Here is a 27,016-nt window from a genome sequence, read left to right on the forward strand (position 1 = left end):
CGGGGCTGGCCCGGCCTCAGCCCGCCGGCCTGGGCATGAGCGGGCCGGAGCGCGCTGCCCTGCCGGGGTGAGCGCACACCCGGGCCGATCCCGGGCCCTTGTGGGCTCCGTGTGTTGTATCCCGTCCTTCGCGTGACTCCGGTGAGAACGCAAATGGTAAAACTCCCTCAGTGCTGCACGGGCTGGTAACACTGGTTTGTCCCTGGAAGACCGACCAAGGGAGACAATTCAGCCCTGTAGCCGTTGTTTGCTGACTGCCACATAAAAGCTGGACTGGTTATATTTATCAGCTGGCTCATTTCGGGCCAAACGTATGGCTTTGACGCTTCTGTTTTTTATAGTACCCTATTTTAAGCCTTTAGCAAGACCATTTAGACTGATCATTGTCACAGGGCTGATCGAAAGATGACACTTAAAGACATCCACTACTTAGAGATGATTTATGGGTCTTTAAATGACAGCAGGAGAGGCTGTGTGGTCTGGCGACTGTGCATTATTCAAGTACTTAGTATAACAAGAAAATGTGAAAGTACTGCACATCCTCAAGATTTTTAATCAAAAATTCATTGTAAAAATCTTTCCCACAAAGATAAAAAGATGAAAGATAAAATCAGCTTCAGTCAGCTTTCAGGGATGTGTTGTATCAGTCCTTTCACTGGAAAAGATGCATGTACCATAATGTATAAATTTTATTTATCTTTGCAAATTCTTGAGTTGGAGGAAGTGGTATTTGATGTGCAAGTCCACATTTCTGGAATATTGACTTTAAACTGCTCATTTATTATTGTTATTGATGCTTTCCTGGTATTTAAGTTCACATTTCTTATACTGCTACAAGTCTGCTAAGGTGTGTTGAAGTGAAGGAGTGGAGTTGAAGGGGGTGTTCTCCAGACAGATGCTGGCAATCCTGAATTTCAGTGGTCTGAATGGAAAACATGACAAGCAGTGTCAAGACTTAGAAACTGCAGGGGCTCAATCTTACCACAGCCAAGCATATTAAAGGGTGGAAGGTCGTACCTAAGGCAGATTGTGTGTTGCAGGAAGCAGTTTAATGTTAAATTGGCATTTTTAATGGGGACATTCAGTGCAGTTTCCAGACTTTCAGTGTGTGTTTTATAAGAAAGGCTCAAGTGAGCATTAGAAGCACTTCATGTTCTCAGCGACTTCAACATACAGAGGTGATGTTTGGAGATACGAAGAGCATGAAGGATTTTAAGTATATACAGATATGTAAGAAAAGTGTTTTTATAATTGATAAATGTAGGTCAAGGCCAACCCTCAGCTATTGTTAGTATTTGGCATTTCTTTGTACTCAGGGATGTAATGCAACCTTAAAGAGTGTTTTATTGTTGCAGATACTAAGCCTGCTCACTCTTGGAGATACTGTAAAGCACTTGACATCTTTGTCACCTCTTGTAGTGACATGTTTTCTCAGATTGAAAACTGAGTTTAATTCAGGATTTGGGGTTAGCAGCAGTGAGTTGATGTGTATCAGCTGGTTCTTGACCACTCAGCTTCAGTTACTACTCTGGATACCTGTTAGCATTTTAAATAGTATAAAAGAACAAAACTAGTAGAAGGTAACTCTTACAGCTACTTATGGACTCAGCTTTACAGTTTACATGTTACAGATCTGAGTTTCCATAACTTACAGTTCCTACTGCAGAGCTTGGCATTGTGTGCTGTATTTTGTTCTTCACGTTCATTTTGTGCTTTTGCTGAAGTGTCTCTTAAATTAGCCTTAATTATTTGACTTACTTGTAAGAACCTGCTTGGCCAGAGTTAATTAAAAGTTTCAAAACAACATAAATTAATTTTGTGCTTTGTCCAGTTGGTTATCGACCACTGAGCGCTGTGCTTGGAGTGCCCTGGCATTGTTGCAGGATCAAACTTGCCTTTCAAGTTTATTTTCATAAATAAAGTGTAAAGCTCAACGGTAATTGTCTCAAAAGCAGCTCTGAGATAGAAGAGCAGTGTAAATTATGGGATGGAGGGTAGCTTTATTAGAATTCCCGTGGTGAGTAAAGTACTGCTGGGTACTGCCACACCGTAACTTTGATTATCTTCAGTTGTATCATGGTGCTTTCTCTAGAAAGGAGCTTGCTCATCTTCTGCCGGCTCATTATTTACATAAACTGATCCATGAATATGAGCTGTTGTGGTCCTTAAATTAAAACCACTCTGCTGCTTTCAGTCTAAACCTTTTGCCATGTTTAACTTCACATTTGAGATTCCAAAACTTGGAAGCTGTATGACATCTGAGCCCCTGGAGCAGGCCCCTACTTTAACAATTTTTGCCATTTATTTCTTTAGGAATGGAGTGCTTTCCAAGGTACTTCATGGCAGTACTGACTCCGCCCCTCATCCTTTAAGAACAGGCATATTTCCCACTGGCTGTACTTGACCTCCCTTATCTTTTAAACCTGTTTGCTTCCCATTCTTGTGTGTTCATTTCTCCTGCTGTTCTGCAGTGCAGAGTACATTCAGAGTAGGGACTGTGTGTATGTGGGTCGCTGCTTCATTGTTTCCAGTGGGTGGTTTGCTGTGTTTTGTGAGGCAGAATGTGTGGGCTGTCAGAGGTGGGAGTTGCTGTGATGCTGAGAGCTCCTGTTAATAACAGCAGCTGCTTAGGGCTGAATAAATGGGGCACTGGTTTCAGCAGCAAGGCTGATGATCTAAAAAGTGTCTGACCCTTCAACTGAACTGCAGCTTTTGATGTAACTTCTGTAAACTGAAGTGCTAAACCACTCAGGAGTTAAAAACGACAAATGAACAGCTTTGTTGAGTGAAGTTTTTTTCCTTCCTCCCTCCCTCACCTGAGAGCAGGACTTCCAGTCACATTTGTGGTATGCTTTATACCTTGTTAAATGCCCTTGGTGGGTGCTGTACCCACAAGCCTCCTGGTGGGTATTCCTTGTCCTTGATGAAACCAGGATGGTTAAAACTGGATGTGTGCATTCATACACATTCATGTGTATGAGGTGCTCAGTCATGCCTGGATGGATGGAGAGACAAGCTCTGCTATCCTGAAATTCCCATGTAAATTTTCTGGTCAACATTTGTTTGCCAGTTATGTCATTGAACAACTGGCACTGGGTTGCCAACGTTTTTGATCTGGCCAACTAAATCAAACCATCAATGCACTCTTGGTAGAGTTAATTAAATACTGAATGTTTCCTGTGTTAAGGATAAAAAAATGCATCTTCTAGTGTGCAAGTTTTTGCTAACTGGGATTTTACTTTCAGAATTTCTTGAGGTTGGCAAAAAGCAGCCTGCCCTTGATGTTCTCTATGATGTTATGAAAAGTAAGAAACACCGAACATGGCAGAAAATCCACGAGCCAATTATGCTGAAGTACCTGGAGCTCTGCGTGGATCTGCGCAAGAGTCACCTGGCAAAAGAAGGATTGTACCAGTACAAGAATATTTGCCAGCAGGTATGGCTTTTGAATTTTTATTGTATGTATTTATAGCAAGCGTGGTATCTGTCAGCTGATAAAATCTAACAGTAACTGATTTGTCCTGAATTAGGATTAATCTGCCTTTTAGATGTTCTTGAGTTTGTAGCAGTTACATTTTAAAAGATATGTTGCCTATTGTGGGTGGAAACATCTTCCCATTTTTTTGCCTTTGGTGTAGGTTAACATCAAATCCTTGGAGGATGTTGTTCGAGCCTATTTAAAATTAGCTGAAGAAAAAACAGAAGCAGCTAAGGAGGAATCCCAGCAGATGGTACTGGACATAGAAGACTTGGATAACATTCAGACTCCAGAAAGGTATGCAGCCTGTCTTTAAAATGTAGCAATTCACAGAAAGTATCCCTAATTTCATTCACAGTGCTGAGATATAAATGTGGTAGACTTGAAATGAAATACCAGTGGTGTTCTAGAGGTTTTAAAGGTAGGGATAAAAGCAGAAATTTTACGTTGGATGAAATCCTGAGTAAAGAAAGCAAGCAGTAAGGAGTAGAAAATCTAGGTGCAATGAGAGTGGTTCTGGGGGTTGTGTCACCACTTTCCAGTGTCTGCTCAGATCTGCATCTGTAGTGGTTTTGGAGAGATTATGATGGTAAACTGATCATTACTAGTTGATATAGAAATGCTGTTAATTATATCAGATGTAATGTGTAATGTGATGTAATTCTTGTGTGTGATAGCCTCCATTTCTTCTGACCACATTGTGCACATACAAACAGAAGGAAATGTTACTTTATACTTGCTTGGTTAAGTGATGAGATAATAGAAGAAAGAACATGATAAGTACAGTCAAGAGAAAATTAATAGGATAGGTAATGAGAACATAGAATGGTGATAGAAATGATAAAAAATTGGAAGAAATTACTGAATATTTGTTTTGTGTAGGAATAGAGTTGTAGTAGTCAAATAATACTCATAAAGACCTGGAGTAGAAGGCTTTGTATTTACATATGAACAGTGAAACTCTCTAGTAGAAGTTGGTTGCAAAAAAGAGAAGGTGACAGACATGTCTTCAATAGGGGGCAGTGCCATTCATGTTATTTCAGTGCCTGAAATTGTTACAGAGGAATCCACTTATAGTTAAACAGTGAAGATTGACTGACCTCTCTTTTCCTTGTTCTCCTTTCTATAACAGAGGACTAGAGAATGGATCTTTTCAATCACACTTCTCTAAACAAGCACAGTTTCTTTAGTGTTTTTTAGGTCCTGTTTTCTAGACTTCTCCTGCTTTTTTGCTGGATTCTCCTCTTGATCTGTTAGAGAAAGCACTGGTGAAGTGTCGTGTTTTATAGCATATGTAGTACCCAAGGATGCGAAGTAGAACTGCAAATGGTGTAGCAGAAAAGTTACAAGAGTTGAGACTTTATATTAAAAATAGTTCAAAAAGAATTTTGAAAATGAAGTCTTGGGGGAAATGGTTTTTTGTGAGTTTAACATGTTGAGTGTTGCTTAGCAGAAAGGGGCCATGTGGGACATAGTGCTTAATTGGTCTCAGTGTCTTGGGAATTCTTTCCCCTATCTTATATTCCTGTGATGAGAGAAGCTCTAAATGCAAGATTATTGTGTCTTCTGATGTATTTAATAATCTTTTTCATGTCAGAATTTGTAAAGGATTTGAAATGCTAATGTGAGTATTCTGGTTTCTGATGTGTGCAGATCATAACACAGCATTTGTGTCACATGTCAACATGAAGTGAACTCTGGCAGCACTGCTGGTGACTAAAAGGGAAGTGTCAGCAAGTACTAAAGTGTCTACATTGGCACTGATACTTGACTCTAACAGAGGTACAGGACACAGCTCCCTGCTAGGAAAGGGAAGGTGAAAATCCTGGAGTTAGTTTCCTTTGAAGGATACAAGTTGCTGATGTCTTACCTCTGGAGCTTGGACATGTCAGTCATATATGCAGTGGCCAAAGTTTGAAACTTAAAACTTTGAAATAATTATCTACATCCTTTAAAGGAAAAGGGAGCAGTCTGAGGGACCAGTTTGAAAATAAGCAATAGACCATTTAGCAGCAATTAGCTGTTCAGATTTGTCCAGACTCATCTTAGAACCTGGTAAGAAAAATTGATGTGAAAGAATTATAGGGAATAAACCACTTCTCTTTTTTCTCTTTCCTTACCCCGCTGCCCTGACTGAAGTGTTCTTTTGAGTGCTGTAAGTGGAGAAGACACTCAGGATCGTACTGACCGCCTGCTTTTGACACCCTGGGTTAAATTTCTGTGGGAGTCCTATAGACAGTGTTTGGATCTTCTCCGAAATAATTCTCGAGTAGAACGCCTGTACCATGACATTGCACAGCAAGGTAGGTGCAAAAGATGGAAACTTGAACTATAATGATGTGGTGTGTCCCCCCTAAGGGGAGGGGAGCATCAAGATTTGTAGGTGCATGTGGTCAAAAGGAACAACAAGAATCAGAGGGTCCTCAAAAGCTTACAGAGTTTTAGTAGTGAATGACACGCTTGGCATGAAAATTGGTGTGTTAATCCCTGACCTCCCAGTATAAGCACATGGCAGTGGGTTTTGGATAAAGGGATAGGATGGCAGAAGAGAGGGTTGAATTAAAGAGAGGGTTAGAGAGAAAGAATGGGAGGGTAAAAAAGTGTACTCACCAGTCCTTACTCCAGTGTTGATCTAGCCGATGGGGGTGTCCAGGGTCCTGGGGTATGCACACACCCGGGGTTGACCTTTCTATAGACTAGTTTCTCACTTGTTATGCAAATCTGTTCTCATGCTCCATCTGTTCTTCTGGACCTTTCTGGAAATGGGTTGCAGGCCTTCCAGGGTTTTGGGTGGTCTTGATCCCCCTCTACAGTCCATCCCCTCTTCTTGACCTCTTTCCTGCACTTGTGTTGTGCTTATCTCTGGAAACCAGAACAAGGACTGGTGTTTGAGAACTATAGGATTAATGACAGGGCCAGTTATTTGAAAGCTTCATTTGACTTTACCATCTTTAGATGACTCAAGAATTTTTCCCCCACATTTTACAAAGCCAAAACCTGAATTCATGCCATTCACAGGATTCTGTGTGCTCTTAGTTCAGACTAAAAGCTGGAATCACTACATAAATTAGAACATTTTTAAAGAGACTTAAAGTATTCCCTTTGCTCTTTAATCTTAATTATGTGGAAACATCTTCATCTTTTGAGGTCAAGATGAAAATGCGCTGCATTGTCACTTACTCATTATGTGTGACAGATTGTATCATGTTGGAGATGTCTTTTGACTGCAAATGAAGATTTTTTAAGTGTACTGATTTACATACTTGAATCCCATTTAGAACTGCCATGAAGTCACCATTAGTGAACATTTTCCATTTCCATCATTCCTTTTTGCAGCTTTCAAGTTCTGCCTGCAGTACACGCGGAAAGCGGAGTTCCGCAAGCTCTGCGATAACCTGCGCATGCACTTGGGGCAGATCCAGCGGCACCACAACCAAAGCACAGCCATCAACCTCAACAACCCTGACAGCCAGTCCATGCACCTGGAGACCAGGCTGGTGCAGCTGGACAGTGCTATCAGCATGGAGCTGTGGCAGGTATGCAGCAGGGCTCCCCATCATGCTTGGTCTGCAGCCTTTCCAGGATTTTCTCCAAGCTGTCATGTCTCATGGTACATGCAGCAGGATGAGGAGAGGATAAGAGCTAAAGAATAAAGTTTTAGTAGCTAGAATATTGAATGCATAGACTGGTGTTCCTGTGCAGCATTTCAAACCAAGCTTTGGTGGTAGAACTTTGAAAGATTTTTTGTTTGGCTCCCCACCCCACCTTGGTTTGTAGCTTGAAAATAGACTTCTCCTGCTTTTTTGCTGGATTCTCCTCTTGATCTGTTAGAGAAAGCACTGGTGAAGTGTCGTGTTTTATAGCATATGTAGTACCCAAGGATGCGAAGTAGAACTGCAAATGGTGTAGCAGAAAAGTTACAAGAGTTGAGACTTTATATTAAAAATAGTTCAAAAAGAATTTTGAAAATGAAGTCTTGGGGGAAATGGTTTTTTGTGAGTTTAACATGTTGAGTGTTGCTTAGCAGAAAGGGGCCATGTGGGACATAGTGCTTAATTGGTCTCAGTGTCTTGGGAATTCTTTCCCCTATCTTATATTCCTGTGATGAGAGAAGCTCTAAATGCAAGATTATTGTGTCTTCTGATGTATTTAATAATCTTTTTCATGTCAGAATTTGTAAAGGATTTGAAATGCTAATGTGAGTATTCTGGTTTCTGATGTGTGCAGATCATAACACAGCATTTGTGTCACATGTCAACATGAAGTGAACTCTGGCAGCACTGCTGGTGACTAAAAGGGAAGTGTCAGCAAGTACTAAAGTGTCTACATTGGCACTGATACTTGACTCTAACAGAGGTACAGGACACAGCTCCCTGCTAGGAAAGGGAAGGTGAAAATCCTGGAGTTAGTTTCCTTTGAAGGATACAAGTTGCTGATGTCTTACCTCTGGAGCTTGGACATGTCAGTCATATATGCAGTGGCCAAAGTTTGAAACTTAAAACTTTGAAATAATTATCTACATCCTTTAAAGGAAAAGGGAGCAGTCTGAGGGACCAGTTTGAAAATAAGCAATAGACCATTTAGCAGCAATTAGCTGTTCAGATTTGTCCAGACTCATCTTAGAACCTGGTAAGAAAAATTGATGTGAAAGAATTATAGGGAATAAACCACTTCTCTTTTTTCTCTTTCCTTACCCCGCTGCCCTGACTGAAGTGTTCTTTTGAGTGCTGTAAGTGGAGAAGACACTCAGGATCGTACTGACCGCCTGCTTTTGACACCCTGGGTTAAATTTCTGTGGGAGTCCTATAGACAGTGTTTGGATCTTCTCCGAAATAATTCTCGAGTAGAACGCCTGTACCATGACATTGCACAGCAAGGTAGGTGCAAAAGATGGAAACTTGAACTATAATGATGTGGTGTGTCCCCCCTAAGGGGAGGGGAGCATCAAGATTTGTAGGTGCATGTGGTCAAAAGGAACAACAAGAATCAGAGGGTCCTCAAAAGCTTACAGAGTTTTAGTAGTGAATGACACGCTTGGCATGAAAATTGGTGTGTTAATCCCTGACCTCCCAGTATAAGCACATGGCAGTGGGTTTTGGATAAAGGGATAGGATGGAAGAAGAGAGGGTTGAATTAAAGAGAGGGTTAGAGAGAAAGAATGGGAGGGTAAAAGAGAGAAATCACCAGTCCTTACTCCAGTGTTGATCTAGCCGATGGGGGTGTCCAGGGTCCTGGGGTATGCACACACCCGGGGTTGACCTTTCTATAGACTAGTTTCTCACTTGTTATGCAAATCTGTTCTCATGCTCCATCTGTTCTTCTGGACCTTTCTGGAAATGGGTTGCAGGCCTTCCAGGGTTTTGGGTGGTCTTGATCCCCCTCTACAGTCCATCCCCTCTTCTTGACCTCTTTCCTGCACTTGTGTTGTGCTTATCTCTGGAAACCAGAACAAGGACTGGTGTTTGAGAACTATGGGATTAATGACAGGGGTTTTGTCTGTGTAATGTCCAGTTATTTGAAAGCTTCATTTGACTTTACCATCTTTAGATGACTCAAGAATTTTTCCCCCACATTTTACAAAGCCAAAACCTGAATTCATGCCATTCACAGGATTCTGTGTGCTCTTAGTTCAGACTAAAAGCTGGAATCACTACATAAATTAGAACATTTTTAAAGAGACTTAAAGTATTCCCTTTGCTCTTTAATCTTAATTATGTGGAAACATCTTCATCTTTTGAGGTCAAGATGAAAATGCGCTGCATTGTCACTTACTCATTATGTGTGACAGATTGTATCATGTTGGAGATGTCTTTTGACTGCAAATGAAGATTTTTTAAGTGTACTGATTTACATACTTGAATCCCATTTAGAACTGCCATGAAGTCACCATTAGTGAACATTTTCCATTTCCATCATTCCTTTTTGCAGCTTTCAAGTTCTGCCTGCAGTACACGCGGAAAGCGGAGTTCCGCAAGCTCTGCGATAACCTGCGCATGCACTTGGGGCAGATCCAGCGGCACCACAACCAAAGCACAGCCATCAACCTCAACAACCCTGACAGCCAGTCCATGCACCTGGAGACCAGGCTGGTGCAGCTGGACAGTGCTATCAGCATGGAGCTGTGGCAGGTATGCAGCAGGGCTCCCCATCATGCTTGGTCTGCAGCCTTTCCAGGATTTTCTCCAAGCTGTCATGTCTCATGGTACATGCAGCAGGATGAGGAGAGGATAAGAGCTAAAGAATAAAGTTTTAGTAGCTAGAATATTGAATGCATAGACTGGTGTTCCTGTGCAGCATTTCAAACCAAGCTTTGGTGGTAGAACTTTGAAAGATTTTTTGTTTGGCTCCCCACCCCACCTTGGTTTGTAGCTTGAAAATCGGAATGAAAGTAGTTTTCAAAAATACCAACTTCTAAGCAGATAGTTTTAGTGAGTATGTCCAAATAATTTATTAAGAAAGAAGTATGTAATGTCATGTAGCTGGCAAAACTGAAGATCACAGCTTTCAGTAGTATTAAATATTTTATAGTCTTATAACCTTTAATAGATTTGTATTTTTCTTTTTTTGGGATGTTGCAAAAGTCTTCCTAACAATGGTCTATTTGGTTGTTTTGGGGTTTTTTAGGAAGCTTTCAAAGCAGTTGAAGATATTCATGGACTATTTGCATTGTCTAAGAAGCCACCCAAACCACAGCTGATGGCAAATTACTACCACAAAGTTTCAACTGTCTTCTGGAAATCAGGAAATGCTCTTTTTCACGCATCCACCCTTCACCGCCTTTATCACTTATCAAGAGAAATGCGAAAGAATCTCACACAAGAGGAGATGCAGAGGTGGGGAAAGATACTTGCTGTGATCTTAGAATCTGCTTTTAACCCCCTAGGTTCAAAAATAAACTAAATTGTACCTCAAAAGAAGCAGATGACATGTATGGCTATGAGCAGTTCTGCCTAAATTGGCCAGTACTAATTGCCTCAAAAGAAATCTAGAGCAAGGAGGATGTTTACAAAGCTGCAGTGTAAGTATTGTGAACATTAGCATCACCTTAGTTAAGCTTCCTTCTCTTTACTGAGAAGATATCAAAGTCACTAAATATCTGGGGATTTGTTTTCTTTTTCTTTTTTGAGTGGTGGTATTTTCCTCACAAGATTTCACTATTTCCTCTCATGCTGTAGTTCGTGTCTCTTCTGTTATTTCTGGTGTTTTTTCACAGTTTTGCCTCATGGATGCTCCCCATTCCTCTCTTGAGTTGCTACATACATGAACAGGAATTAGTAAGCATTCTTTCTGCACTTCTGCTTTGTCACCAGGATGTCCACTCGAGTCCTTCTGGCCACGTTGTCCATTCCAATAACTCCAGAGAGAACTGATATTGCTCGGCTCCTGGACATGGACGGAATCATCGTGGAGAAACAGCGGCGCCTGGCCACCCTGCTGGGGCTGCAGGCCCCCCCTACCCGGGCCAGCCTCATCAATGACATGGTGGGTACTGGGGGTCAAGTCAGCAGCTTCTTAATGCTGAGTCCTGCTCCTTCTAGAGCACTCTGCTTAGCTGTGGGATGGCAATTTTATAGCTGAAACAGCTGCGTGGGTAATTGGAACTTAATTGCAGATTCACAAGGAGTGTTTGGAAATGGCAGTGATAATGAACGCTTGTGTGCAGTTCAGCGTAGTCCTTTATGTCACCCAAGCAACAAATACTGATTTGAAACACTGGGGGGTCTGAAACATGTTGTGATCTAGAACTTTGGGGTTTTTTTCTGACTCTGAAGTGTGTAATTAACTGAACCAAGTGCTTATTTTTCTGTTTTAAGTGTGTTTTGGATAAGCACAGGCCAGATGTCAAATGTTGGACCATATGGATCTAAGTGATTATGAAAACTTCCTTGTGTTTAATTTGAAGGGATGTTAGATTTATCTATCCTCAGACCTCCCCCAATGCTCATAAACAAATTAGACATTAAGTAATGAGTATTTTCAGAGAATGTTTGAATTTCTTGCAGTCATTTGCACTCATATCTAAAATTTAGGTTCAAAGCTCATTTTACAATTTGAATTAATTCCTCTTGCAGCACCTCTCCAGTCTGCCTCAAACCCACAATTTAAGGCTTCAGAAATTTAATAATGAACAGAGATGTGTGGTTTTAGTTTGGATGTGGGCCTGTGTTTGTGTAGTTGGCTTGTGTCTTAGAAATGGCTGAGGATGATACTCTAGTCTGTTTAGATTGTTTGTTTTTTGTCTACTTTTCCATTTTTAACTACATTTAAGTGATGTAGTGTGGAATTACTGTCACTGCAGTTAAGAATGTAATGAAAAATACATAGTTTCCTGTATTAAAAACCACATCTGTTTCCTGTTTAACTTGTTGAATATGAAATTCTTAAAGCATTAACTATTGGTTAATACTGTATCTATGTTGAAATCTTTGGATTTTTTCTGTTGACTGTAGGTCAGGTTCAATGTAGTGCAATATGTTGTCCCAGAAGTGAAAGAACTTTACAATTGGCTTGAAGTAGACTTTCACCCCCTCAAGTTGAGTGCCCGTGTCAGCAAGGTAAGTTTTTTGTAGCTCTGTGTGTGTAGTAATTGGTCTTGGCTAATAGTCTGTTGTTTCAATATTGATTTGTGGTAAATATCAACCAGCTTTTTCTGTTGCCTGGTTTTTCAATATTAGCCTTGATTTGGTGAAGTTCCATCACCATGACATGTACATGGCATGTGCACAGGTTGCTGAAATAGAATGAAAATTCACTCAGGTCTTTTGGGTGCTATTCAGAGGGCTCCATAAAGGTGCAGAGTTTTGGGAATGTTTCAGAAGGTTTTGTTGGTGGAGATGATACTGAGTTAATTTTGTTTAAAGGTGCAAAATAAGAATACTGTGTGCACACGTGGGCATATGCTGGCAAGTGGGTTGTATGCTAAGTGGAAAGATGAACCAATGACTGGTTTTACTATTAAAAGGTAGAGTGTTGGGAGGTAGAATAATGTGAGAGCTGTTGATTAGATTAGTGTAAATTCTGCAGTTGATTAAGCACATCATGTTCTTTTTCTTTGATAGTGGGAACAAAGATATTTGAGGTGCTAAAAAAAAACTTGAAGGTAAATTAGCAGTGTGGTAAATGTTGCCAGTACTGTCAGTCGCCTTCATACAAAAACTGTCAGCTCTCCTTTGTAACTGTAAGTGTTCTGATCAAAGGATGCACTTCAGTAAAACAGTATCTGGACAGAAGTGCTCTTGTTTTAAGAATGTAAACCAGAAGTGTAACTTTAATGGTGAAGTTTGTACAGGTCAATGCAGATAGAGTAACTTTTCAGACTTTTGATAGGTTCTGAACTGGGTGAAGGACCAAGCTGAAAAGGAACCTGAGCTGCAGCTGTACATTCCTCACCTGCAAAACAACACCATCCTTCGCCTTCTGCAGCAGGTATGAGTAAAGATAGTGTATGTTCCTCAGTATACATAAGTTAGAAGATGCTTTGGAGGAAGATTAAGTTGAAAACTTTAATGCTGAAATAATTTTTCTTTCTATCAAATAGAAGACTGATTTTCAAATACATTTTTCTAATATATAACCCATAATCTTCAGTTTGTGCATAATTTAAATACAGCTATAGTAGCTATGCTTGATAGTGGGGTACAGTGGTGTAGTCTCTTCTCTAGATTTTCTTCATTACTTCTCTTTGAAGAGGAGTAAGGTCGGGGAGGGAAGTATTTCACTTGGGTTTTTAGTTTCTTTTTTTTTTTTTTTATTTTTGTATCTAAGTTTTTTATAAAATGCACATTTCATTGACCTGCTTTCGTTACCAGTGATGAGCAGTGTTATTTCTGGTGTGCTAAAGAAATAGTTGAAGGCTAATTAGCAGCATAGCTGGATGTAGTTACTGCTGCCAGTCTCCTTCATACAAAGCAGCCATTCAGGAATGGGGTTTAATCTGAATACAGTACAGAAATAGAAACCTCATACAGTATTTGCAACTGCATTCGTATGTATGCATTCATTTGTTGACAGTTTAGTGAGTTAACTTTAAGGCTTCTAAAACAACTTCTACTTCTGACTTCTTTTTATTGAGGGAAAATACCTGATGTTTTTGTTTACATTCAGGTGGCCCAGATTTATCAAAGCATTGAGTTTGCTCGTCTGTGCACCCTGGTTCCTTTTGTGGATGCTTTCCAGCTGGAGCGTTGTATCGTGGATGCAGCCAGGCATTGTGACCTACAGGTGAGGGCTGTACAAAGACTTTGTGTCATTTCTGGGGTCATGTGTATTGCATGTGATAAAAAGGAACTGGTTGACAATGTGGAGGAAGAGACAAGAGTGATTTGTCTTTCAGTGCTCATTTCATTGAGTCATTGAAAGTTCAGCCTCTTCCAGTGATTTTGGTTTTGTTGTTGTTAGGGTTGGTTTTTTTTCTAAATCATAGAAATAAAGCAAACCTTCACTGACAGTGCTGTTTTTCTCCTACTAATTTGGGTGGTATAGCAAAATTTTTTTTCAAGTAGTTTCTGCTTAGAGCCTCTGTTGACTCATGGAGGTCATAGGCAGAGCAACAGAGAAATTGTTCAATAAAAAATACAATCCTTTTTCTGCCCTTTTTGTGTTTTTGCAAAGGTTCGCCTTGATCACACAACCCGGACACTGAGTTTTGGTTCAGATTTGAATTACTGTACTAGAGAGGATGCTCCCCTGGGCCCTCAGCTGCAGAGCATGCCTTCTGAGCAGATCAGAAACCAGCTCACTGCCATGTCCTCAGCTCTGGCTAAGGCTCTTGCAGTCATTAAGCCTCCTCACTTAATGGTAAGTCATTTAAAGTCTTAGGAGAGAGTGTTGACAAAGCTTATATTTTAATGAATGTGTTTTCTCAGATTAGACATACATTTTACTTTCCTTTTTTTCAGCTTAGTGGTAATCAGTTTTTTGTGCTTTTAAAGAAGTCATTCTTAAAAGCACTCAGCTAGTTAGTTTCTGGTCATAACCAAAATATGACAAAATGTACACAAGAGGCCTGAGTTTAAAATTTCGAGTCTTGCAAATAGCAGGTTTAGGATATAACAAATAATAACTGTCCCATATGTGAGCCTACAGAACTCGGATTTGTTTAAAGTTTTGTATGCATTTTTGAAAATCCAAGAGCCTGCTTCATCTATTCTTCCTGGAGAAACTGCTGTTGTGAAAAACCTGGAATGCAGCTTCATAGAACAAAACATCCCACAGCTCAAAACTGACCTGTCTTTGTCACTTCTTTTCCTCCTCCCTGGGGCTCTTGACTTCAAGGTCAGACTTATATTTCAGGTTTCCAGAGCTCTGTAGCAACAAGGTGTAAATCAGTCTCAAATTTCTAGCATGCTTTGGTCATGGCAAATTAAACCTTTACTTCTTTTACTAGAGCAGTGGTAATTTTTTCATTTGTTTCAGGTTTATGAAAGATTTCATAGCTGACACAGCAGATATTTGTTCCATAGGGAAAAAAGGCTGATAGCAACATGTCCATGTTAGATTCTCTATAGGCTGAAATACTAAGTGATATTCTTAAAATCTAAATGCAGAAAATAGAACTGTATCATGACACTCAAAGCTCCCTTCCTTATGTTAACTTGAACATATATTAGTGGTTTCATAGTGTTTAAGGTAAAAATATTTCTATATAGGTTTTCCCTTAAAATTATTTGATTTGTGATGTGTATTAGATTGTTATTTTGAAAGAAAAAATATGCTTTAACTATACATCCATGGATAGAAATGGCAATTAGTCTTGGCACTTGACATGTCAAGTGCAGTTAGTAGCTGAATTAGGCATAAATCGTCCTCATTTAACTCATTAGTGGTCATTACACTTGTAAAATTGGAGAACAGTATCAAGGTTAATATCGATCTGTGTGGTTAGAGAAGCTACAGAACAAGTTGATATCCTTTTTTCCTTCACTCTTCAGGTCAAAACCTTCCCTTTTTGTCAATTGCTTAAAAGCTTTTAATTTGTCACATTTCTAATAATTCACAAAAACATTAAATTTGTCGAAAGCTTTTTACTGTGGTGTTTCTGGCCCCTCCATTTAGCTTTAAATGTGTGCAGATCTGCAGCAAAGTATGGATGTTTCAGTGTTTTTGCTGAATGCCCTAGAAGTGACAGGCTACTAAAAATATCCCTGTGGGTGCTCACATTTCAGGAGTAGCATGGCTGGGGGAGTGTGGGAGCTGATTTGGGCTGCAGTGCTTGGCTGGACTCATGGAAATGGGCAGCTCCCTGAGCTGGCACAGTGACACCTCCTTGTGTGTACAGCATGAATGTCCACCAAGAACTGTGGGGCGCTCTGGGCAGTGCTGGGGGGTGGGAAGGCTGCTTAAAGAGCAGTCTGTGTTCTAGTGTCTAGAATCCTAGTGTTTTTTATAAGGTAATGAAAATGCTTTTAAATACAGTGTTTAAGTTGTTGACTTACTTTTTTATCATCTCACAAGTAGTGTTATGTGTTAATTAGGATACATTTTTCTTCTGTTGGTATGTTTGGAAAATAACAAAATTTAAAATCACAGCTTTGCGGTGATATGCTTGTAAACACATACAGAGACAAACAAGATTGGCCCATGCACACATTCCAGTCAGAGATTTCAATATCAATAACATCTGGGTGTACAATATTTTTGGACAGGAAAAGTACAACTGTCGTACCCAAGCTATGTTGCAGAATATTGTGTTTTACAGACAACTTTCTCCATGTGCACTTGATCCTGGGCAGTTGGCACTGCCTGGGACGCCACGTGGATGAGTGGTTAGATTTACCACTACAGCTGTACTTCCATTCAGTTGGCACGTTGGCAGAATAGAATTAACTTCATATTTTTCCTTGAGAAGCACTTGCTTTGCTTACTGCCTTTTTAAAGAAGAATTGTTTACATCATTGTCTTATTCTCAATTTCAATCCAGCAAGAGAAGGAAGAACAGCATCAGTTGGCAGTCACTGCCTTCCTAAAAAATTCCAGGAAGGAGCATCAGCGTATCCTTGCACGCCGTCAGACCATAGAGGAGAGAAAGGAGCGCCTGGAAAGTTTGAACATCCAGCGAGAAAAGGAGGAGCTGGAACAAAGGGAAGCAGAACTGCAGAAAGTGAGGAAAGCTGAGGAGGAGAGGCTGCGCCAGGAGGCAAAGGAGAGGGAGAAGGAGAGGATCCTGCAGGAGCATGAGCAGATCAAAAAGAAAACTGTTCGGGAGCGCTTGGAGCAGATTAAGAAGACTGAACTGGGAGCCAAAGCATTTAAAGATATTGATATTGAGGTAGGGGATTTATTGTTGCAGTGGGGAGTTATTTTGTTATTTCAGTGTTACACTGCTGGGCTGCCTGAGTTTCATAGGTTTGTACTGCAACTCATCTTACAGTCTCTCTTAAAAATGAGACAATTAAGTAAACTTCGCTTCTGGGTTTGGATGGGACTGTTTTTACCTGGGGGAATAAAGACCACCTTTTGTGGGAGTTTTTTCTCCTTTTTGTATTGATAACTTTACTTGGTTGTAGGATCTTGAAGAATTGGATCCTGACTTTATTATGGCTAAACAAGTGGAACAGCTGGAAAAAGAAAAGAAGGAACTTCAGGAACGACTGAAGAATCAGGAGAAAAAGGTACAAAGTAGGAAGGGTAAAAATGTCCATAGAATTTTTTAGTGAATGTGATCTGTGTTGATACATATATGTGCATACACACGTATATATAATACTGGTATTGGAAATATTTAAAACTCAAGAAAGGTAAATGTGTTATATACCAATTGGGTCTCTGGTTTCAGTGCAGAAATTAATGTTCTGATTAATGGAGTTGATTTGAAAAAGGACCCTTAAGCTGGATGTGAACTGAGTCTTAGTTGGGAAGATTTGTAATTAAAAAATGTTCAGAACAGGTTAAATGTCCAGAGAAGGAGAAGACCATTACGGAGAAGCAAAATTAATTAATGGTGTTAGTCCTCACTGGAAGAGAGGAAACTCCACTGCTAGAGCCCTCCTAGATGATAGAAAAGGATCTGTCTGAAACGTGGGTAGCTATAAAAGTGTGAGAAATAAATGTGTCATAATAAATAGAAACACATGACCTGGGCAAGGTGAAACTCAGCCAGGGCTTCCTGCTCTATTCAGGAATGAAACAGGGGTTCTGTGGTACAGTTGGTGACTTGGGTTACTTAAAACTGGTTTGAGGAAAAATGGCAAATAGGAGGTGGCAGGTTAGTTAAAAAGGTTCCAGTGAGGATCTTGGACACTGCAGGCCTGTAGAGCTGTTGCTTACACTGGACAGAGCAGCAGAAAGTACATCACGAGTAGAATTAGTAGTCACCTGAGTGAATATGATCTACCTGGGAAAGTCAGCACAGCTTCTGTAAAAGGAATGTTAGCAAGGGCTTCCTCTTAGAGTTTTCTGAAGCTGTCAAAGCAAACATATGACTAAGGCTGATCTGATGGGTGCAACTAAGTTGCATTTCAAAAAAAAGCTTTTTCCAAAGCTCTTCACAAAAAAACCCAACCTAGTAGTGTGACAAAAGGAAGTCTTTGAATTATGTTCTGGTTAGATAGATTTAAATTAGATAGATTTAAAAACTTTATAGAGGGAAAGCTGGGGAAAGAATCCCTCAGTCTTTGGCTTTGCATATTAAATGATGGGCTTCAAACTTAACATTCTTTGCCAGCAGTGGTTCTTCTGCGTTTTGAGTACTGTCTGCAGTTCTGGTCTCTTTATGTCTAAAAGGATGTGGCTGAACTGGAAGTTTGACAGGAGGCCAGCAAGAATTATCAATGATGCAGATTAACTTCTGTGGGGGAATTGTCTTTGTAAAATAGTTCCCCTCTGTCAGATTTCTAGAGAGAGGATGTGGTGCCAGTCTGTAAGAGTGTACCTGTTGTAAGAGCTGCTGGTGGGAGCAATTGTTCTTGCACTGCCTGCAAGGGGTAGTGGAGTGAGAAGCATCAAATGAAGCCAGCGGGAGCTGTGTTCAGAGCTGTTTGTAGGTAGAAGTTGGATATTCATGCTGTGAGCCACAGACATGCAGGAGTTCTTTCCAAAGTACATTGTTGTATATGAAAAGCTTTGAGCTCAGGACAAGAGAGGAAATTCACTGTTTAAGATACAAAAATACTTTCAACGCAGAAAATGCTGGGAGCTGAAAATGGATGATGCTGATAGAGAATTTGATGTGCCTGTCTCCATTCCTGCATCCTTGCCTGGGAGTACACTTAGTTGCCAGTGTAGAGGGAGGTTCTTGGTTAGGTTGACCTTAGATGGTCCAGTGTGATTGTTGATATTTTGCCATAATATATCAGCTATATTGGAGAAGTCTCCAGAAATCAGGGGTTTATGTGTGCATTATGTCACACTAAAGACGTGTTATCTTTACTCAGATTGACTACTTTGAAAGAGCAAAGCGCTTGGAAGAAATTCCTTTAATAAAGACTGCCTATGAGGAACAAAGAGTGCATGATATGGAGCTGTGGGAGCAACAGGAAGAAGAAAGGGTAAGATTTTTTTGTTCAGTTGATAAAGTACCTTAGCAATGCATAAAAAATAGTGGGGTTTGCACTGTTTTCTTTCTCCCAGCTCTTTCCAAAAGAGAAAGATTGAAATCTTCACACAAATTCACAAATTGTTAGCTTTGTGATATCACTGTTTTAGTGGACAGCAATTTCTTCTGTCTGCTTTGAAGGGGGAAGAGAAAATTTCACCTTCTAGTGGCTGGGGTAGGTTGAATCCAAATGTATAGTGAAGTTATACTTTGTATATTTTCTGTTTTCAGATCACCACCCTGCAGCTGGAGCGTGAGAAAGCCCTTGAGCACAAGAGCAGACTCTCCAGGATGTTGGAGGATAGAGATTTATTTGAAGCCAGGCTCAAGGCATCACGACGAACAGTTTATGAGGTACATGAGATGTGGCATTACTAACAAAGTACACCCTTAAAGTGGGGAACTAAAACTGATTCTTCTTCAAAGTAGAAACAAATTAGTATTTAAAATCGTTCAGAACTGTGGAATTGCTTATTTTCTGCTTTGACTTTTAAATTAAATTTCTCACACCTGTTCCTAGGTAGTATCCCTTAAAATTTTTGACAGTTTCTGGAATAGCTTATATGGAAAATAAAAGAGGGGTAAATTGTTTATTTCAGTACAGCCGTTAGTAAGGGATCACTGGGTGTCATATAGGCAGGCAGCTGCATCTGCCTGTTTATAGCTTTGAGTATTTGGCTATGTGGCAGTAAAGACTGGCTTTACCAAAAAAAAGAAGAAGAAATGTTACATAAATATAATTTAGTAACTGCATATGATTCTTTGCAATAATAGGGATAATTTTGGGTAATATGTTTTAAGTACAGATAAAATATTATTTAGGCAATTCCTTTCTGAAAAAGCAGATGAAGGACTAGTACTGTACACGATGATTTGATTGTATCTTTCTTCTACACTGGAGTATATTCTCTTACGCAAAATCAACTACAGAAGAGTTTGGCATGGCAAACAGGTCATTTTTCAGTGGAGCAAAATTAATATTGCAGTTGTTTTGAGTTTCTGTGTAGTTTTATTTACCAATTGTGTAACTGCCTAGCTCTCAGACATTACAGTGTGGTGTTCTGAGGTGTCTTGTTGGTATTTCAGGATAAACTCAAGCAGTTCCAGGAGCGGCTGGCAGAGGAGCGGCGGAACCGTCTGGAGGAACGCAAGAAGCAGCGCAAAGAGGAGAGACGCATCACTTACTACAGGGAGAAGGAGGAGGAGGAGCAAAGGCTACGGGAGGAGCAGCTGCTTAAAGGTGGGATTGAGAATGTGACTATTTCATCCTTTGCATCCTTGAGCCTTCCCATTTTGTAACACAGTTTATGTCTCTGGTTTTCCTGTTTCATGAGTTTGGAGGAAGTCTCTTCAACTTCCAGTTGTTGCACCTTCCTTGCTTACCTGTGCAGCATAGACAAGAAGGTAGAGCTTTGTAGCTCCTAGACATGAGTGAAGGAGGAGATAAAGTAAGGGAGCCTAATGAAAAAATGAGTCTTTGATTTTAGCCTATAGTTGGAGTTCTGGCCACTTATTTGTGCACATCTTAAAGAGAAAGGAATGCTGGTGTCAGATCAAGAACTCCAAAATTGTAAATGACTCACATCTTTCTTTGTGAATTGTTGTGTCTGATAGCCCTAATAGCCTGTTTCAAGGCTTTAGAGGAGAAGAGGTGGTTAGCAAACTGCTGGATGAATTTCTGCCCTATTTGTCAATTGGAGGTTGAAGATTTTATGTATCAGAGTTCATCACAATGTAGTATTTAAAAAACAAACAAAACCAGAAGCAGCCATGAATATCAAACCTCTGGTACTGTTAGCTGGTTTTTTTTGACCTTTTCTAAGGGAGGGATCCTTTAACGTGTTTGAGGTAGCTGGTTATATTGTAATTGCTACTGTTATGGTCTGTACATTGAATTAACATACAGGTGTTGGAACTCTTTCTTTCTCGCTAACTGTTCAAGATGTCTCATTAATGGATGTATCAGGGGTCCTTTTCCTGTTGCTTTTGAGTTAGGCAACTTGCAGAAAACAGGTTGATGTGGTTAGCTAAACACATCATACAAAATGCTTGTATTTTTAAGTGTTTATTTTTTATAGAGTCCAAGGGGAGAGACTGTGTTGTGGAACCCTTCTGTGGCTGCAGCAAAGCAATGGAATTTGTGTTGGTAACGAGTTCTCTGTGTGTTTCCAACTGTGCAGAGCGTGAGGAGAAGGAGCGCATCGAGCGCGAGAAGCGCGAGCAGGAGCAGCGGGAGTACCAGGAGAGGGTCAAGAAACTGGAGGAGCTGGAGAAGAAAAAACGCCAGAGAGAAATGGAGATAGAGGAAAGAGAGCGTCGCCGAGAGGAGGAGAGGAGAGGGCTGGATGACCCATTCTCAAGGAAGGTGGGTAACACCTGCAGGTTTGTTTCTTTCTGACTGCTCCTTCTTCAGTAGTTTCTTTGAAATAAGGTGTTAGCATTGCAAAGTCATAGGTTGGTTTATTTATTTATTTCCTAAGGTAAAATGTGAGTGGCTAAATTAATAATAAATTACTGTCACTTAGTTTCAGCTCAGCATCAGGATCTGGAAACTCTAGTTTAGCAATAAAGCAAAATAAAGAAATTACTTGGAAACTAAGATCTCCAAGCTGTTTAAAAACTAAATTAATAAGGACCAAAATTAATATTGGACAAAATTTTCTTTAATACAAAAGGAAGGAAAACTACTGGAAGCAAGTGCAGTGACTCATGCAAAACTCAGAAATTCAAGTGGATATTGAAGGAAAACCCTCCCCAGATTAAACATAAAAGCATAGTTTTGTATTTTATAAGAAATATGCAATAAAATAAAACCAAGATGTGTGTGCAACTTTCTCTTTACAAATATAACTTGGGTTGGGAGAACTCGTTACCCCAACTCAACAGGAAGTAAAACAACAAAAGTTACTTGGAAATGTTTAATGGTTTAAAAGAATGTAATTAAGTACCATAAGCCTTCTACACTCCCACTTTTTCAGAATTTACCTTTCAAGAGAGCTAGTTTTAAATTTCATCCCCCACAGCCTTTCTCTTTGTTTAATACATATTTCATTGAGGAACACCATGAAGTTAACTTATCAGCTTGTATAAATTGTTTTGACAGTCTGTCAAGTAAATAATCATGATGGGTATTTTTCACATAAGAGGTCTCCTATCTGTGGGCACTTGATTACATGGAAAAGCTGACTCAGGTTCTGAGAGAGATACCTGTACCACTCCAGAAATTCCATTTGCAGTTTTGGAATTCTTTGCTCGCCGTTGTTATTTGGGGTCATTTCAAAAGCATTTAAGGAGATAAAGTAGTGGATATGCAAGATGTTGGTTAACCCATATTGACAAATAAAACACTTTCCAAAGAAGGGTTTAAAACTGGAATACCCTTCTTATAAAGAGGATGTGTGATTATGTGAAATCAGGTATTTTGGATAGTTTAGCTAACTAGTTTCGTGTGGTGGAATTAAGGCATAAAAATCCATTTAAATGTTTGTCTGGCAATGGAGAGAGACATTTTAACTGTATTTTTAAAAAATACAGATTGATTATTGCTCTGCCCTGCAACCTGTGTGAATCACTAATACCTCACCTCTTCTGTGCACTGAAGTATTGGGAACAAAATTGTTCTTGCCACAGAGAGCTTTCAGTGTATTCAGTTACATTTCCTGGTGAGATCAGAAAGCACAAAAGCAAACAATTATTTAAGTTCATTCCTGTTTTATAAAGGCCCAGGAAAAGTGAAACTGTTAGAACATCTCTTTTGTGTCAACAGATAGTGGCTGTGGCTGACTGTAGCTGTTGTTCAATTGTTCATACACTTCTCATATACGTTTTAGTGTATTTTCATGTATCCTACCCTGCTGGTGAAGTGTGTGGCACAAGAGGAACCATGTTTTTGTTTGAACTGCAGCAAAAACAATAAAGTCTGGTATTTATTTACTCAAACTCCTGACATTTCTGTGTTCTGCAGTGTGACAAGTGAGTTTTTAATGACATAACATGCTCAAGAGTGAATTATATGTTGAAAATCTTTGCTTTAAACATTCACAGAGAATGTTCCTAATTTCTCTTGGCAGGAATCTCGTTGGGGTGACAGGGAGTCAGAAAGCTCCTGGAGGAGAGGAGGGGAGCCGGAATCTGAATGGCGTCGAGCACCAGTGGAGAGGTAATCAGGGGTTACCAAGCCCCAGTTACTCTGGGATCAATATAGGCTCCCATTTTGGTGCTAAAGCTGCATTAACTGGGTAATATCTCATGCCTCTACATCTCTGAAAGTTACCTTCTATTAAAAAGTTGCTTTGTAAGGCTCTCGGAGTGAGAGAGAGGTTTTATCTTGGAACCATGCTCAGATAACATTCCTGTTTTATTTGGCTTAGATATGTGATGGCAAGCAGACACCTTCTGTGTGTGATAAACAACTTGCTTCCTTGGATTCCTTTTTAAATTAACAACTTCTCTCCCACTCAAACATTGGTGTCAGTTCTGTAAATACAGAATGGAGAAGGATGACAAGCAAGTACAGTGTTGCTGGATGATGAAATTCTGAGATTTTCCATTTAGAAAACTGATAGTAACTGTGCAAGTCCCAAAGTAACAGAGCAGAAAACACATGTCATAAATTAAACTAAGTTCTGAAGAGCTGTATTGAACAGGGAGGGATAGATTTCTGAAGGAAAAATATTATGAATGTACTTTGAACTTTAAAAATATTAAAAAAATCCACACTTGTTTACATTTATTTTGGATATGTTCACTAATAATGAAAACTGTTTATACAGTTGTAGAAAACAACATTTTTAACATTTGTTTGTTTTTCTGCTTCACATCAGGATGAACTGTAGCTAAAAATATTTCTGATGGTGTACATCTAGTTGTTCTTAAAAGCCTGTGCTGATGGAGATAACACTGCTGATTCCAATTGGCAGTGTGTTTTATTGCTTAATTAGCCTTGCAGGTAGATAGATTTTTGTAAATGTCTAACCCTAATTTCCAGTACAGCAATTTAAATCCATTACTGCTTACTCTGACTCCAGTGGAAGCAAGTTTATTGACTCTTTCTCTCTCTAGTAATTTCTTATAATGTTTTAGAAGGGCATGATCTCTATAAATAAAACAGAATTCCATATTTCCTTAAAAGCTGTGTTGCCATTCTTGGTAGTGATCCACTTTGTCATGAACTGCAGAATCTAACAATTGGATGAAACTGCTGGGTGAAGTCTTTCACTGCAAATATATTGCATAAGCTGTGGTGCCCCATCCCTGGAAATGTTCCAGGCCAGGTTGGACAGAGCTTGGAGCAACCTGGGATAGTGGAAGGTGTCCCTGCCCATGGCAGGGGGTGGAATGAGATGATCTTCAAGGTCTCTTCCCACCCAAACCATTCTGTGATTTTGTGAAGCGTTTAATTTTATTTGTGTGCTTCAATGGATTTGTTTTTTTCCACACAGAGTGATGCAGCTTGTCTTAGTCATTTCTCATTCAACTTTCCTAGAGATGGATTAGAGTAGAGGTAGCTTGAAAGTAATAGTTTAAAATTAGATTTAAAAATCCTAAGACACTGAGACAGTATCTGAATGAATTAAATACTTGTTCATCTGATAAACATTATAACCATTCTTCCACATGTCTTTTATGTTAAAATAATCAGATTTTTCAAAGGGGAAGATTATCCAATTTGAGTCTAAATGGAAATTAACAATCTCCATGTCTTGGTTTTTACCTCACAGATCAATGATAATTGCATTCTCCCTTATTCTTCCAAACCCAGGAAATGCACTGCTTGAAATTCCTCAAAATTCTTGAGACTCTTGAGTTGTCACAAACTGTTGTCTCTTTGTTCTCACCTCTTCAAGTCCTACATCTGCTGTTTTGTAGCAAGTCATTGGTAGTTTTTTGTTTACATTATAGTAGGATTGTGGATTTCTAAACCTTGGGGTGTTCTTTCTGTTGTGTTTTGGTTTGGGTTTTATGTTTTTTTAAATCCATGAGATTCAACCTCAGTGCAGCTTCTCTGCTCCTGCCAAGAAGCAGGTACCAGTACATTTCTGTGATGTTCTATTTCTTGGTTTTTTGATTTTTTTTCTTTTATTTCTGAGGAAGATTAATTTCCTGAAATAAAGAAACTAATTTGGTGACAAAACCAGGGTTTATGGTCTATATGTGTGTTTAAAATCTTGTAGACAGCAGACTTGATGGTGTGTAGGGTTGGCATGTGCTTGGAGAGAGGGATACTTAATTGGTGGTTGTGGGGTGTTTTAGCATTGATTCTTTCAGTCTTAGGTCAAGTATGCCAAATTAGGCTTGGTGTAGAAGCAAGCCCTCTTCTCTGTGGTGTTGCAGCAGAAAACCAACAGGGGACTGTCCAAACTGTAGTTTGAAATGAGATGATGAACTGCTGAGTCCTTACTGAAGCTGTAGGGACAGTGACCTTCTGCTTTCCCATAGCAATGAAGGGCGTTAAAAGGTGCATTTTGAAACTGCACACTTGGTGTTTGGAGCCACTCCCCAAGTGCAGTCAGAAATGGCTTTGAGGGGTTTGCTGCTGTTGATGCAAAGCTTTCCTGGGTATCACATTCCACTTTTCACTCGTTCCCTGTGGTTTTGCAGAGACTGGCGTCGAGGAGATCCACGAGACGATGACCGACCGTTCCGCCGCGGGGACGATCTGCCTCGGCGAGGGGACGATCTGCCCAGGCGTGGTCCTGCAGATGACAAGGAGCGTCCTCCAGAGTCAGCAGAAGACAGGCCAGCTAGACGGGAAGGGGACGAGGACAGGCCCCCGAGGCGAGAAGGGGATGAGGACAGGCCGCCCAGACGTGGCTTGGATGAGGACAGGCCGCCCCGGCGTGGTTTGGATGATGACAGAGGAAGCTGGCGAGCTGCAGATGACGACAGGGGGCCCCGGCGCGGGCTGGATGATGACAGAGGGCCCCGGCGCGGGCTGGATGATGACAGAGGGCCCCGGCGCGGGCTGGATGATGACAGAGGGCCCCGGCGCGGGCTGGATGATGACAGAGGGCCCCGGCGCGGGCTGGATGATGACAGAGGGCCCCGGCGCGGGCTGGATGATGACAGAGGGCCCCGGCGCGGGCTGGATGATGACAGAGGGCCCCGGCGCGGGCTGGATGATGACAGAGGGCCCCGGCGCGGGCTGGATGATGACAGAGGGCCCCGGCGCGGGCTGGATGATGACAGGATGGCCCGGCGGGATGAGGACAGGGGACCCTGGCGCAACGCGGACGATGACAGGCTCTCCAGGAGAGATGATGACAGGGGCCCGTGGCGTGGCGGTGAGGACTCCAGGCCAGGCCCTTGGAGACCGTTTGGTAAACCAGGTAAAACATATAAACAATAATCCTCCCTCCAAAGTACCCTCATAGATAGTGGGTGTAACATACTTGATGCCAGAGGTAGGAGAATCAGCTCTGAAAACATCTGGATTAATTTGGTTTCTGTGGACACTCCTATGATGGTGTTCACAAGGGTCTTAGGATGAGGGAAGAGACGAGGATCTGACTCCATGTTTCATAAGGATGATTTATTATTTTATGATGTATATTTTATTAAAACTATACTAAAAGAATAGAAGAAAGGATTTCATCAGAAGGCTAGCTAAGAATAGAAGAAGAAGGAATGATAACAAAAGCTTGTGGCTTTGACAGAGAGGCCCAGGACTATGATTGGCCATTAATTAGAAACAACCACATGAGACCAATCACAGATGCACCTGCTGCATTCCACAGCAGCAGATAATCATTGTTTACATTTTGTTCCTGAGGCCTCTCAGTTTCTCAGGAGAAAAAAATCCTAAGGAAAGGATTTTTCAGAAAATATCATGGCTACACACTCTCCACTTAGCATAATTAAACCTTTTCATTTGGTTTAATTAAAAAAAATTGCTTGTCTGGAAGATACGTGATGGTCACACACTTAACACTGGTCACTTCCCTGTGTGCAAAAGCAAAATATGCAAGTTGAATGCTCTGCTGGGAGCATCCTCACAAGATTAGCAC

At 40.5% G+C, this 27,016-nt stretch overlaps 2 protein-coding genes and 2 non-coding genes across 4 annotated transcripts in view; all 4 read left to right on the forward strand.

Annotated features, from left to right (window-relative positions):
* The first annotated feature begins 3,238 nt into the window (after positions 1-3,238).
* On the forward strand, positions 3,239-8,160 carry LOC115948630 (eukaryotic translation initiation factor 3 subunit A-like). Its single transcript, XM_031062568.1, has 5 exons — positions 3,239-3,436; positions 3,639-3,775; positions 5,618-5,781; positions 6,815-6,971; positions 8,036-8,160. Exons 1-5 carry the CDS (start codon positions 3,299-3,301, stop codon positions 8,070-8,072), a joined length of 633 nt encoding a protein of 210 aa, XP_030918428.1. The 5' UTR covers positions 3,239-3,298; the 3' UTR covers positions 8,073-8,160.
* Positions 8,161-8,185: 25 nt separating this feature from the next.
* Positions 8,186-27,016, forward strand: part of LOC102033567 (eukaryotic translation initiation factor 3 subunit A) — a 158,430-nt gene continuing 139,599 nt past the window's right edge. Inside the window, exons 1-16 of the mRNA XM_031062581.1 lie at positions 8,186-8,355; positions 9,407-9,606; positions 10,103-10,311; positions 10,789-10,960; positions 11,929-12,033; positions 12,806-12,904; positions 13,583-13,699; positions 14,090-14,275; positions 16,398-16,745; positions 16,984-17,088; positions 18,850-18,963; positions 19,242-19,364; positions 20,097-20,250; positions 21,191-21,375; positions 23,081-23,169; positions 25,611-26,338. Of these exons, the coding sequence (XP_030918441.1) occupies positions 9,472-9,606; positions 10,103-10,311; positions 10,789-10,960; positions 11,929-12,033; positions 12,806-12,904; positions 13,583-13,699; positions 14,090-14,275; positions 16,398-16,745; positions 16,984-17,088; positions 18,850-18,963; positions 19,242-19,364; positions 20,097-20,250; positions 21,191-21,375; positions 23,081-23,169; positions 25,611-26,338 (2,869 nt within the window). The 5' untranslated portion in view covers positions 8,186-8,355; positions 9,407-9,471. The remainder of the gene's footprint in view (positions 8,356-9,406; positions 9,607-10,102; positions 10,312-10,788; positions 10,961-11,928; positions 12,034-12,805; positions 12,905-13,582; positions 13,700-14,089; positions 14,276-16,397; positions 16,746-16,983; positions 17,089-18,849; positions 18,964-19,241; positions 19,365-20,096; positions 20,251-21,190; positions 21,376-23,080; positions 23,170-25,610; positions 26,339-27,016) is intronic.
* On the forward strand, positions 12,509-12,633 carry LOC115948632. The gene has a single exon (XR_004082429.1). It is a non-coding gene; the product is annotated as a small nucleolar RNA SNORA19 (small nucleolar RNA).
* On the forward strand, positions 13,255-13,387 carry LOC115948631. Its single transcript, XR_004082428.1, has one exon. It is a non-coding gene; the product is annotated as a small nucleolar RNA SNORA19 (small nucleolar RNA).

This window comes from Geospiza fortis, unplaced genomic scaffold (assembly GCF_000277835.1).
Source record: "Geospiza fortis unplaced genomic scaffold, GeoFor_1.0 scaffold719, whole genome shotgun sequence".
Classification (NCBI taxonomy): domain Eukaryota; kingdom Metazoa; phylum Chordata; class Aves; order Passeriformes; family Thraupidae; genus Geospiza; species Geospiza fortis.

What these genes read in the sequence shown, in the direction of transcription:
- LOC115948630 (XM_031062568.1), top strand. Translation starts at nt 3,299, where the DNA reads ATGAAAAGTAAGAAACACCGAACATGGCAGAAAATCCACGAGCCAATT. An exon ending in ACAAGAATATTTGCCAGCAG is followed by an intron (nt 3,437 to 3,638) that starts GTATGGCTTTTG and finishes CCTTTGGTGTAG; the next exon opens with GTTAACATCAAATCCTTGGA. An exon ending in AACATTCAGACTCCAGAAAG is followed by an intron (nt 3,776 to 5,617) that starts GTATGCAGCCTG and finishes CCCTGACTGAAG; the next exon opens with TGTTCTTTTGAGTGCTGTAA.